Source organism: Fusarium venenatum, assembly GCF_020744135.1.
Source record: "Fusarium venenatum strain MPI-CAGE-CH-0201 chromosome Unknown EDB82scaffold_2, whole genome shotgun sequence".
Classification (NCBI taxonomy): Eukaryota; Fungi; Ascomycota; class Sordariomycetes; order Hypocreales; family Nectriaceae; genus Fusarium; species Fusarium venenatum.
In genome coordinates, this window is record NW_027072130.1 from 7351734 (window position 1) to 7364790 (window position 13057).

Sequence of the window (13057 nt, forward strand, 5' to 3'; positions counted from 1 at the left end):
AACCTGCCTTGGGCTCAGTTGAAGACGATGGTGTAAGTCTAAAGAGAGTTGCAGGGAAGGATTATTTTGGTCTTTTATAAAGAAACATTGCAGATCTACGTCACTTGAGTGCCCAGCAGACTTCAGTGACATGTAGATGACTATGGTCCAAAATATTGGGATTTCAGGGGTTCGTTTGCATGGTATATTCGGACAGACTCCAAACAAACTTAGCATCTAAGGGGGCAGGGAAGAAGACCCGATGGGTCAACAATACGAGTATTTCGTTCAGGAGACAAAGAGCGTCAGCAAGAGGATCTAGCACCAAGAACACTGCAGTACATAAGCCACCAAAGATAGTTGCGAGGAGGCCACTGTCCGATGCTTATGAAACACACCAAGTTATCTCAGATTCTCATTGGGGCCATTGTCGTCTTATCCTATCCCTACACTCACAACATACACCAAAACCTGACTGTGTAATGAGATGCATGTCCATGGTCTAGGCTGACAATTCTGATAAGCTTAGGTCTCACGTAGTACAATCATGTTATGACAACGAAGAAGGGTTCATCTGTACGTTTGTGTATTATTCTCTAGACGAGCCTTCAATTATCTAGGCTTGCGGTTACTCACCTATTACGTGCATGCCTTCTATATCCTGGCATTTTGTGTCTTGCACCAAGTCTTTTTTGTCTATCCTGATCCAGTTCTTCATGTTCTTGTTTCAGCCATTCGCCAGGAGTGGCTTGGAAATGACCCATTTGGGTGGCGCCTAATTGAGTCTGAGAAATTCCGGCGACTTCTTCATTACCAACGGTCCGCCAGGGAGGAGGGGCTCAGTCTCCTAGACTTCAGCAACGGCCTCCTCAGGGGCCTCCTTCATGCAATCTTCCTTCTCTACCTCAGCGGGCGGAATGGTGATGCCAAACTTCTCGTAAGGAAAGTTTTCCAAGCTGAGCATGTACTCGGCCCAGCCATCGTCAATCTCGCCAACTTGGTGGAGGTCGACCTCTCCAGCCTCACCAGTGCGTCCAGCAAGAACCTCGGCGTCGCGGCCATTGTATTCCTTCTTCAGCATGGGATGAGGGCACCAGATCACGCGCATACCCGCACGTCGACCAGCCTCGACACCGGGGACAGAGTCTTCAAAGACAAGGCACTCCTCGGGAGTGATAGGTCGTTCACCGGTGGGAAGACTGTCGTTGATTGTCTTCAGGGCGAGAAGAAAGATGTCGGGCAGGGGCTTGCCACGGCCAGGGGTCAGACGAGCGTCATCGCCGAGAACACGACGATGAGAAGGGAAGACGGCAAACAGTTCCTCCAGATGGTTGGTCTTGACACGGAAGTTGCCAAGATGTGAGCTGGTAGCAAGGGCAATGTGAACTCGGTGAGGTTTGGCGGCAGACTTCTCGTTGGAGGCGCCGTCCTTGACCTCCCAGTATCGGGTGCGGCCGAGGTGACCAAGCATGTCGACAATACCGGGGAGGGGCTTGGTCTTGGGAAACAGCTCCTTTTGGAGGGCAGTGTTCTCAGCGATGTATTCATCAGAAGTGATAGGAAGCTGAGCCCAGTCGTGGAAGATCTTGTTGGCCTGGGGGCCGGGGCGGCCCTGAAGCTTGGCCTTGATGGACCAGGGGAGGGTTCCCTTGCCGTACTTCTCGAGGATGATGTTGACACACTTGGTGTAGATGTCTTCGGTATCGAGGAGGAGGCCATCCATGTCGAAGAGGCAGGCCCTAACGGGAGGGAAGCTGTAATTAGGTATCATGGTCAGCAAGCCCGCTTCCTCTTATCAAACCGTTTATGAATGGGGTGAACATACTCAGTACGAGGAGTCATTGCGGCGGGTATGATGACGACGAATGAGAAAGAAGAGGATGGGTATCAAGAGTTTAATGTGAAGAAGGAAAAAACCAAAGCAGAAGTGCTGAGAGTCGTGAGGAAGAATAAATATCTAGTCTAGAAAATAATAATAAAGCGAGAGTATCGCGGAGTAGGTTTTTTTTTAACACTGGCAAGCAGGTGGCAGTCACTGTTCGAGTAGGTGGGGGAGTCGATCACAAAGGTTCGCCATGGCCAGGCTCGCTGGAGGACTACCCCGCGGCGGGTCCTGTGTAGTGGAGACGAACTGGGATTTAGTGACAAGATCAGGTCCAGAAATAAATGAGCCAAGAACACGGTTGACAGTTGGTAGAATTGACTCAATAATTTCGTCTTTATGTGCTCATCGGTCAAGTCTTTCGGTGCTCGGAACACCCTACCATCGCCTAAAAATTTAGTGACTCTATGACGTGGGCAGGGCAGGTGCGTCGGAATTATAAGGCTCCTTAGGCCTTGCGATATCTCCATTTCAATGTCGGGCGCCTCGTCTCTTTACCGAGAACCTCATTCATTTACAAACTTTCGAACCTCTCGAACCAACATAGAGATTCATTCTGAGAAGATCGCGCAACTTTAACTCCTTTTGAGGGGATTCAGACATCGTTCACCAGTTGCATTTGTTTCTTGATAGCCAAAATGAGCTCAGGCGAACCCACCAGGGACGATGTGGTGAAGAAGCCAGATGTCGACGAAAAGAAAGATGCCAGCGACCCCGCTGACGGCGAAGAGCTTCGATTCACACCAGAAGAGGAGGAGGTAGGTCTATTCCTTTCCTGCCTTATGCCTCTCATATCTCGACGCTCATCACTCATTCTTTGACTCATATTAAGGTGCTTAGGCTAACCCGTACAGGCTTTAGTGAAAGAGTCAGACACGTTGAAACAAGAAGCAAACGCTTTATTCGCTTCTAAAGAGTATCAAGATGCTATCAATAGATACGACGACGCAATTAACTCGTGTCCCAAATATCTGCACTATCCTCGCGCAGTGATCTACAGCAATATCGCAGCTTGTCACATCCAGCTTGAGGACTGGAAGGAGGCCATCAAATCCGCGTCAGATTCTCTCAAAGCTTTGGAAAAGCTTGAACAGAATGACCCTCGACTGCAACATGACGGGAAAGAGGATGGCGAAGAAAAAGCCAAGAAGGAGGGGGATGATGTGGAAGAAGAGATCATCAGCCACGGGGCTTCGCGCGCAGCTCCAGCGCCCGAGTCAGTTAATCAAGAAGTCAAAAAGCTCGAGGCAAACATTCAACGAATTCGATGCAAAGCACTTATGAGGCGAGCTCGTGGCCGAACTGAGGCTGGCGGATGGCATAACCTTGCTGGCGCAGAAGAAGATTGCAAGGCTCTCGCCGCCAAACCGGAAAGCCTGGCTCCAGCCGATCTTCGAGTGGTCCAGAAGCAACTGAGAGAATTGCCCCCACGAGTAAAAGCTGCACAGGAGAAAGAAATGGGCGAGATGTGGGGAAAACTGAAAGATCTTGGAAACGGCATTCTGAAACCCTTTGGGTTGAGCACAAACAATTTCCAGATGGTCAAGGACGAGAACACTGGAGGTTACAGCATGAACTTCCAACCTGGAGGAAAGTCCCAATGAATGAAATACCCTCCAGGGGAAGGCGAAAGTTTTTTCTATCCGTCTATCAAGTCGAAACAAAACTCTAGTTCCTGCAACTTAGAGAAAAACAATAGATGTCCCGGCGCTGTCTATTTTGCCATACTCCAACAATAAACACTTACTATCCCGAACCATGGGTACGCGGCCCCTATAATGACGATGTATCGAAGGAATTCGACCGACTGGGTGGCTCATACCAATTCTGATATGGATGGTTAGGCAACTTGAAGTCGGCAAAGCTCAGTGGGTTGACCGACGTCTTCATCCCCACAGCGGACATTACTGGCGGTGTCGATAGCCTTGAGGGGGTCAAAGATGTTGAGGTTCTTCGCGTGATCGAAGCTCCTGGCTCATGGCTAGTTTCTGTTTTCGGACTCAAGGTGGGCATTTTCATGCATGGCCAGCCCCATCCTTTCTTGAGTTCCATTTCTATAGCACCCAAACGCCAGCCGTTTTTGTTGTTGATCCTTTCAAGAATCTCGAGAACTTCACTTTGCTCGCTAGGGTTGGTGAGTGCAGCAGCTGCGATTGCCAAACAACGAATTGCAATTATAGCGACCCCTTTGTCCGCGGTATGGGCAACGATACCACAGACCTGGTACGCATGGTGAAGTTGCAGGACACGCAGCCTCTCCGAAGACCTAAAAGACTCCGTTGGGTGTGTTTGTAGGAGGATACAATGAGCAGTGTGGAATAGGAGTTGTCCAATCGTCGCCTCTCGTTGGATCATCCTGAACACGAGTTATTGCAAAGCTCAGCTGTCAAGCTGTTGTCTGACCTACCAGATACGAGGAAACACAGAGTTTCCCGATGAGTCTCCTGCTTTCACATATCCAAATGGATGCATCACCCTCGGGCAGCGGGCGTTCCAACCGTCACAGAGCTTCTTAAGCTCATACCATTGCGACAGGCGGTTACCAACCCAGTTTTGCTCGGCCTGCGGGCTCATGTTGTCAAACTGGCCTGCAGTTGCACGAAAGTTCGTCACCTTTGCAACAACATACAATGCCCGGTGTACCCAGATCTGTTCGTCTCCGTCTTGGTTGTGGTGATGGTCGTCGGAGTCTGGAAAGTTGATACCCCATTCATCAGGGCTCCATGTTGTCTGCCAATTTGCTGCAAGACAGTTCAAAACTTCTATCCCAATATTCAACCAGAAGCAGGCAGACCCGATACCATTGCTTTTTGCGTCCCATCCACACTCTCGAACCAGTGCTCGAGACCCTGCTATGTGACTCATTCGGTGCGCAGGTTTCTCGGACATGATCTCGTATACGTTCAGCACAATTGCTGTTGTTGCACACTCGGCAGTGTTCCGATCGGGGTTTTGCAAACTCCTTAAGAGCTGTGTTGTTGCAGTGTTGTAATAGAACAGCGCTTTGTCGTGGTTCTCCTGGGACATCAAAGAAGCATGTTTCACACCACACGCAAGAAGGGCGTTGAAGAGCATGGTCGACCTAAGGGCATGATGCGGGATACTTCTGGCAAAGTATTTATCTCTATTGAATGAGTCCATCCAGATCGCAACATCATCAACAAAGACTTGCATATAGTGGACTTCCTCAGCAGAGGTGAGGATATCGCGGCCAATCAGCTCAATGTTTCGGACGGCCGAATGATGCATATGATCGTCTTCATGGGCGTGTTCATGCAGAGATCTCTCGTTACGAGGTGATGTTCCAAGATCTGGTAGAACCATTTTGTTGATATCTTCGACTGTCGCCTGCTGTGATAAAGGACGATTCCGCATCGCTACCAGTTGTTCTGGAAACGTCTCTGTCCTTGGGGTAACGGCCGAACGTGTCGATGAAGGCGGAGTTGCAATATTCGATACATCGCTCATAATTCCTTGCCCAGAATCGTTATGTTCAAGCTTAATCGCATCATTCGGCGGAGGTCTCGAGTTGTCTAAAGCTCTGGGTGTGGTGTTATCCCGTGTATAACTGAAATACTGCCGCGAACTGGGTTGGAACCGGTCAGTGGAAGGGCCTGCCTCCCTTGGATGATTCTCTGCCCCCAGAGGTATTCCTTCCTTTGAGTCGTGTCTATCTTGTAGTCCTGGAGAATATGGTGCATATCGACCAAGTCCGCCTCGGTATTCGGAGGCAATATCTCGCGATTCGTCTTGGAACTCGACTAGAAGTTCGATCAGCACAGTGTCTTTCATTGGGAGAGAGGAACTTATACCTGCCCAATCCTCTGGATGTGGTATAGCAGCAGGGCTGTGTAGGTTGATCTCAAGGAAGTTGAGACGCACGCCTCGTTTGCATTCACGGCCTCTTTTCCGACAATTCATACAATCAGGGACTGCTTCATCGCACTTGAGATGCCTCTCACGACATGTCAGACATCCTGTTCTAACTCTCCTTCCTTTAACCTGAGTGGGATTTGACGTGGACATGGAACTTTGCAGAGTCATCTCTCTGGAAGGCTCCGCCGGCATGTTTGTCGTAGCTTGACCAAGGCTCGGGGGTTCGGAGATTGGTGCCGTTGCCAGGTGTGCATGCTGATGGGACCCAAAGTCAAAGTAATCGAACTGAAGATTATCTTCCATCCCATACTGCCCTGGTGAATAGTCTTGCCACTCCGGAGGGAACGACATCGTCTGCTTTTGTTTGGAATCTTCATTTTGCATCGCCGCCTCGAAGCTGACACCAAGCCTGGCGATGTCATTGGGGCCTTTTCGAGCCGACACTATTGTCTACCTGGCTCTTCCGGAAGCCAGGTTAGTGATGTATATGATGCCTGTGATATGATATTTACTGACGTGGGCACGGTGGTTCTGGGGGTATGGTGTAGCGAAATAAGGCCAGGTGCTTTCTTGTCACATTTGAGGCTGGACAACTGGATACCCGCAATTCTCAACAACGTTCCAAATGTTCTAGAAAATTCAATCGGGACATGGAATGATTTCATAACTTGGGGTGCAGGTCACGGCTTCTGGACCGGTTTCCCTACCCCGGGCTCGGTATAAAAGACCGTCGCAGGTTCGGGATTGTCGTCGCGGGATCCACAGTCGGACTAGAGACAAGGAGCAAGAGGGCGGGGTGTGGTAACGAACGACTGAAGATAAGAGAATGAACCGGATGAAGCTTGATGAATATAAATTTAAGATACCATTGATTCCGGGCAGTGTCAAGCTTCTGAGCTTTAGTAACATCTCGGGATGCCCGCTAGAACCCGGGAGGTGCTGCACCATGATTATATGGCGAAACACCACGTAGCCAAACCAAGGTAAGCAAGTCAGTGGCCACGGACTTGTGCTCCGGCTGTCGTGCGAGTATCATCAGCCTCTTTATTCGGCTATGATTCGGACAGCAAGCTGGTATATACTGAGACCATTACACCGAATGGCGTTTGTGTTCAATCCCAGTTCTATCTTGTCTTATCCTCAAGAAAAGCAGGGAAGCCTTGACAATGGGAGAAGTCATGACGCCGGACAGATGGTTCGGTCCGGCAAGATGGCTTAGCTGTGCATTGAAACCTTCCATACAAGGAAGGTTATCTGTCATAGTAAGCAACACATCTTGCAGGAGATGTAGCCTTGAAACTGGCCTCTCAAGGATATAGTATCTGCCGCATAAGCTACGGATGCTGAGCTATAAGTGTACATTACACATGTGGCGCATAGGGTCGATGAAACTCGGCATGCATCCCATCCTAGTTGTCCTTTGCCCTGCATTGCCGGAGGCCGGAGTAAACGAGCCCTCGTATTAGGATCAATAATGAGCTTCCATCCATCCGCATCCTTCGCTTATTGAATCGCCTGCCAATATTGCTCGTGCGCCGCGATGTCTTTTCCTGCGGCAAGTACTCAGCCCATCAGACGATGTGCGATGCAGCCAAGCTACACGAATCAGTAGCACGGGTACGCCCGAATTATACAGCCAGTTTTTTGATGTGTTTGGTTTGATTGTAAGTGATAGGTACGACAATAGCCCGAAATAACTCGGGCTTGACAACCAATAGGGTGATGAAAGCTGTCTTTCAGCTACTTTCTGCATTGAATGCTGTCCTTGTGTCTGTTACAAAATGATTGATAGACGCGACATTCAAGAACCTTGATTATCATTCAAGATATTTGTCTTGTTGGCCAGGGCTTGCATGCAGGTATATCGTTAGCAGGGAGGCATTGTTCTACTTTAAGTAGCGGCTCCATCGGTCCGTCTAGGCGATGAAAGTGTTTATCGTGACTGTATGTAGAAATAATGTTTCGAAACCGCCAAGAAAAGAAACATGTAACTTTTATACTTTAGAACCAGGGTCCCGAATTAGTTGAAGAGAGTCTTGATGAAATGTGAAAGTGGAAGGTGAACGGCTCATCGGGTGAATGTTCCACAGCAGTCTCTCAGACTCTAACTAAATATTATCAACCCCAGCTTGTGGTAACCTTCAAATCCTTAACCATGACAACAAATTCCCACCAACGAAATGGACTCTTCAACTCCGACGCCCAAATCCATACTGCGTGGGCATAAGTCCCAGATCCATGCCGCAGCATTCGTCAGGTCAAATGAACGTCTCATCACAGCCGACGCAGACGGTTTTGTGGTGCTATGGGACCTCACAATAATGCGCGCACGAGCCGTCTGGCGCGCGCACGAAAAGGCTTTGTTAGGCGTCCGTGGCTGGGGCGACGACAAAATCATCACGTAATTTTCTCTTCCATGGTTAAAAATGAATAAAAATAATGGATTACTGACTCAAGAACTTAGACATGGTCGTGATATGAAACTCATAGTATGGAAGCTTGGCGAGGCAGCGGAGGAACATCTCAGCACAGCACTTCCTGTAGAAAATGTGCCAACACCCAGAGCCCAACCATGGATACTTCATTTACTCGAAGTGAACACCTTGAACTTTTGTGCTTTTGCTTTCTGTTCAAGTGTGCCTGGGCCTGTAGACGAAGCGTCTGAGGCTTTGATCGCCGTGCCAAATACTCTCAACTCAGACGCCGTATAACAACCCCCATCTCAGTTAAAATACCAGGGCTGACCAACTGTGACAGATTGATATTTATCATTTACCTTCACAACATCGAATCCATACCATAAAAGCTGGCGATAAGACGGGCATGGCTATGTGCCTTGCCCTTTTGCATCACGAGAACGCCCTCACGCTTGTTGCTGCTTTCGAGAACGGGTATGCGACTGTACAGCGACTTGGGAATGATGGCCGATGGGTTACGACATACAACTCGCAAGCTCATTCACAACCTGTGCTATCTCTGAGCGTTCACGACGACTCCTTCATCACATCTAGTGCCGACTCTATCGTTGCTAAGCACCCCATACCCACCGATTTATTCTTCCCACTCCAAGGCCCTGAGCCACCCCAGAGCACAGAACGTGTCGTCGAAATAATAGACGATGAACCCAAGGCAACATCGCTCCTATCCGCTGGTCTCAAAGCATCGTCATTTCAAACTCCCACGGGCCCTTCCAAGAAGGGCGTTGCGTGGAAAGATCCCATCAAAACCATCAACACCAAACACTCTGGACAGCAAAGTTTGGATATACGATCAGACGGGCGGATTTTTGCCACAGCAGGTTGGGATTCCAAAGTGCGTGTCTACTCTGTTAAGACCATGAAAGAACTCGCTGTGTTGAAATGGCATCAAGTTGGATGCTTTGCTGTCGCATTTGCTGATGTGAAGATATCAGACAAGGCAAAAGAGGAGAGTACAGCAACCGCACAACAAGAGGATGGGAACAAAGCTACAACAAGTCTAACAAAACGAACAACCTCTCTTGTCAAGGCAGGACTAAGCGTTAAAGAGCAACGTATAGAAACTGCACGGCAAACACACTGGATCGCTGCGGGAGCGAAGGACGGAAAGATTAGCTTATGGGATGTTTATTGAGCTAAGGATAACGCATTCATGTGGTAGCATTTGCGTTACTAAAGATGCTCTTAATGTTTCTTCTTGAAGCAAAACATGAGCCAACTGCCAAGCTCGAGCTTAGGGAAAGGGTGTTTTTATGGGTTGATAGACATCAGTCTCTTGGATTAGAAGGCCAAGCCTTATTTTAAGCAATCTGTTCAATAGCCAGAGCGAATCAGAAAGCAAGGGGGTAAAATAGACAGGAGCAGCAACGCCATAAATCAGCGTTCCTGCTAATCAGTTCTGTGTTCCTGAGTAATAGGTCTACTTTACACTGTTAGCATTTCGTAACCCAAACAATAGTCATGTAAACCCACCTTCATAACCCCAGCATCCTCTGGCCGCGTGCCGCATGTGCCTACGACCTGCTGTCAGCGAGACCAGCGTATAAATACAATAGGTTCTGCTGAGGCCCGCCTACCCTCATCAAGCGCGTGGCTGAATTGTTCCCTTTGGACAACTCGTACCATATCCGTAATATCCAGGCCGCAACTAGGGCATCGCGCAATTCAACACTCATCTCGGCTGTGATTACCAGACTCATGCTGGCTTTCTCATCTTCGACTTCCCTTGCTATCAACTCTCCCTGCGCATCTCGCCACTCGTATGCGACGCCTTTACTACGTGAAGAGGACGCTTCGTATAGCATACCCTGAGGCTCTAGCTTTCGATCGGCGCCCTTCACTGCGCGGTCGAATCGGAAACCCTTCTTCTGCCTTAAGAGATTACCAGAGCGGAAGTAAGAGACTCCGAAAGAGCACAGGGCTCGACGCGTAGCGGCTTCGGCATGGTAGGGGAACGTGGGGAACTCGGCGGCAGTTGGATGCTTGAGATCGAAGAGGTGGCGGTTTTTGAGAGCGACTTGAGGAAGACCGGCCGAGTTCTTGATGACCGAGTCGACACGCTCGACTTTCACGCTGCGATCATGGTCGTGGAGATAGCCGATAGAGTGGGAGAATTCATATGCCGGTGCTTGAGAGCCAGTAGATGAATAGATAAAGCGTCCTGAGATGTAGAATTTTGCCGCCTGAGCGAGGCCGGGTTTAGTAGTGGGGTTCCCAGAGGCCGCAGCGGGAGTAGGAGTGCTGAGCAGGGTATCATCGTAGGACGGTAGATCGAGGTCGGAATAATCGGGTGGTGGAAGATCGGTCATTGTGGAATATGATGATAATTGGCAATTGGGTATAATAGACTAAGAATAATAATGAATGATGGGAACAGACAACGAGAATATGCAAATGTCGCGTGCTGGTCATTCATTATCTATCTTGTTGGAACCTTTTGAACTACTATGACGTGTATCACAGCCAGTATTACCGAGCGGATACAGCAGCCACAGCCTCACTAGACCAGATGGTATTTACGGGCTGATACTGCTTCGCCTCATTATAAGGCTTAACAACGGCGTGTTCTCATTTTCAATACATGCTCCCTGGTATTCTCAAATTGCTAGATACGACAGTGATACGCCAAAACGCCTATCCAATAATCTTCCCTTGCCACCCCGCGTTATGTAGCTAACTATTCCTGAACCCTTGAATCTTCTGCTTACAGACGGGAACCCAAGTTGACGTGTACAGATTTAGTATTGCTATAAGCTTCAAGGCCAGCTTCACCGAGCTCACGGCCAATACCACTCTGCTTCACACCACCAAAGGGGATATAAGGCTCAGAGTCCTGAGTAGAGTTGATCCAAACCATACCAGCCTCAATCTCAGCAGCAACACGGTGGGCACGCTCGACGTCCTTTGTAAAGACAGCGGCACCGAGACCGTATGTTGTGTCGTTGGCGAGCTTGAGAGCCTCCTCTTCATCACTGAACTTGGTGATGACTACCACAGGGCCAAAGATTTCCTCACGGAAGACACGCATCTGGTGGTGGACGTCACCAAAGATAGTGGGCTGGATAAAGAAGCCCTTCTTGGAAGAATCGACAGGCTGTCCACCAGCGAGAAGAGTAGCACCCTCGGACTTTCCGATCTGGATATACTCAAGGATGCGGTCGTACTGTTGCTTTGAGACCTGGGGGCCCTGATATGTCTCGGAATCCCATTGGTGGCCGACCTTGCTAACTGTCTTGGTCGTCTCGATGAAGCGCTGGACGAACTCATCGTATACCTTGTCCTGAACCAACAGACGAGAAGTAGCTGTGCAGATTTGACCCTGATTGGACATGATACCCATATGTGACCACTTGACAGCCTCATCAAGGTCACTATCAGCAAAGACCAAAAGAGGTGATTTACCACCCGTCTCGAGGGTAATGTTCTTGAGAGTCTTGGAAGCCATCTCCATAATCTTAGCACCAGTAGCAGTTGATCCAGTAAAAGCAACCTTATCAACCAGAGGGTGCTGCACAAGAGCAGGTCCAGCCTCGCCTCCGTAGCCATTGAGAGCGTTGAAGACACCAGGGGGGAATCCAACTGCCTTGATAGCCTCGCCGAGAAGCAGGATGCTGAGAGGTGTTTGTTCAGCAGCCTTCATAACAATGGTATTACCGCATGCTAGCGCAGGGCCGATCTTCCAGGCGGCCATCGCAAGAGGGTAGTTCCAAGGGATGATCTGGGCGACAACACCAAGGGGTTGACGGAGAGTATACGCGAGCTTGTTCGGGTTTGCGGTGATCGTCTGCCCAGTGATCTTGTCTGCCCAACCTGAGTAATAACGAAGGGTATTAATAACTTCGACAACGTCGCCACCCTCGGCATCAGTGTAAATCTTGCCTGTAGAAAGGTCAGTGCGAATCGACCAACTTGTAACGTCTTCTACGTACCGTTGTCCCAGGCCTCTGAAGTAGCAAAGATCTTGGTACGCTCCTCAATGTAATCGGCGAGCTTGTTCATTAAAACACCTCGCTGGGGAGGAGGCAGCTTCTTCCATGAAGGGTTGTGGAAGGCATCGTAGGCTGCCTTGACGGCCTTGTCGACATCATCGGCATTGGCTGCGTGAACTGTAGCAATCTCCTTCTCGGTGCTGTTAAGGATATACTTGTTAGCTTACGATTTGAAGGCCGATAGAAGCTGACTTACGCAGGGTCGATAGATGTGATCTTCTGAGTCGACGATCCAGCAACGAACTCGTTGTTGATAAAGAGACCGGTCGGCTGTCTGTACTTGACACCGTTAGGGGCCTCGAGGTTGACATACAAGTCTGACATTGTGCTGTAGCGTTTCTGTGTTGCCGTGATAGATTGAGCGAGACGAGCAATTGGCAGTCGACTTTGAGATTGTGTCAAAGGTCGAAGAGGTACTGAATGGACTGAACGACAAAGACGAACAGATATGAACCTCGAAGCAACAGCAGCGCCTATCTTCTTATAGCTGCTTAGAGACATGGCTGAAGAGGGGTAGCTCAGAACCTCCAACTTGAGTTTAGCTATGTATCTGTACTGTATGTATGTACAACGTCGCCGCCCCCGCAATCAATTGTGTCAAGAGACGATACGGGGTTCCTTTAGAGAGCAATTGATTAGTCTTCTTTCTTTGCCGTTCGTTATCAAAGTCGAAAACATGTAATACTTTGCCTCTTTTCGGTAAAGGTCGCTGCGCCGGCGGGGACCGGCAAATGTTTGTCGATGCTCTCGTCCAGTTGCTGCAGTCCAACGTCATGAGGTCGCCTGTACCTTACCGTTCGAGTTTAGTAGGATTGCTGAATCTGGTAAAATCTGACGGAGCCGAGAGAGAGCTC

At 49.3% G+C, this 13057-nt stretch overlaps 6 protein-coding genes across 6 annotated transcripts; 2 read left to right on the forward strand and 4 right to left on the reverse strand.

Annotated features, from left to right (window-relative positions):
- Positions 1 to 655: 655 nt before the first annotated feature.
- Positions 656 to 2023, reverse strand: EDB82DRAFT_186690 (HAD-like domain-containing protein). The gene has a single exon (XM_065607167.1). It carries the CDS (start codon positions 1748 to 1750, stop codon positions 827 to 829), a length of 924 nt encoding a protein of 307 aa, XP_065464987.1. The 5' UTR covers positions 1751 to 2023; the 3' UTR covers positions 656 to 826.
- Positions 2024 to 2499: 476 nt separating this feature from the next.
- Positions 2500 to 3465, forward strand: EDB82DRAFT_525266 (uncharacterized protein; the record flags this gene model as incomplete). Its single annotated transcript, XM_025735875.2, has 2 exons — positions 2500 to 2619; positions 2716 to 3465. 2 exons carry the CDS (start codon positions 2500 to 2502, stop codon positions 3463 to 3465), a joined length of 870 nt encoding a protein of 289 aa, XP_025586538.1.
- A 799-nt stretch (positions 3466 to 4264) lies between these two features.
- EDB82DRAFT_427820 (uncharacterized protein) lies at positions 4265 to 6088 on the reverse strand (the record flags this gene model as incomplete). Its single annotated transcript, XM_065607663.1, has 2 exons — positions 4265 to 5622; positions 5674 to 6088. The coding sequence occupies 2 exons, from the start codon at positions 6086 to 6088 to the stop codon at positions 4265 to 4267; spliced, it is 1773 nt and encodes a 590-aa protein (XP_065464988.1).
- Positions 6089 to 7704: 1616 nt separating this feature from the next.
- EDB82DRAFT_186766 (WD40-repeat-containing domain protein) lies at positions 7705 to 9539 on the forward strand. Its single transcript, XM_025735878.2, has 3 exons — positions 7705 to 8138; positions 8202 to 8442; positions 8495 to 9539. Exons 1-3 carry the CDS (start codon positions 7918 to 7920, stop codon positions 9347 to 9349), a joined length of 1317 nt encoding a protein of 438 aa, XP_025586540.2. The 5' UTR covers positions 7705 to 7917; the 3' UTR covers positions 9350 to 9539.
- A 78-nt stretch (positions 9540 to 9617) lies between these two features.
- EDB82DRAFT_501029 (uncharacterized protein) lies at positions 9618 to 10623 on the reverse strand. Its single transcript, XM_025735879.2, has 2 exons — positions 9792 to 10623; positions 9618 to 9728 (listed from the first exon to the last, which is right to left on the reverse strand). The coding sequence occupies exons 1-2, from the start codon at positions 10521 to 10523 to the stop codon at positions 9690 to 9692; spliced, it is 771 nt and encodes a 256-aa protein (XP_025586541.2). The 5' UTR covers positions 10524 to 10623; the 3' UTR covers positions 9618 to 9689.
- A 295-nt stretch (positions 10624 to 10918) lies between these two features.
- Positions 10919 to 12527, reverse strand: EDB82DRAFT_475935 (aldehyde dehydrogenase domain-containing protein; the record flags this gene model as incomplete). The annotated part of the gene is made up of 3 exons (XM_025735880.2): positions 10919 to 12093; positions 12144 to 12343; positions 12400 to 12527. 3 exons carry the CDS (start codon positions 12525 to 12527, stop codon positions 10919 to 10921), a joined length of 1503 nt encoding a protein of 500 aa, XP_025586542.1.
- Between the last annotated feature and the right edge of the window lie 530 nt (positions 12528 to 13057).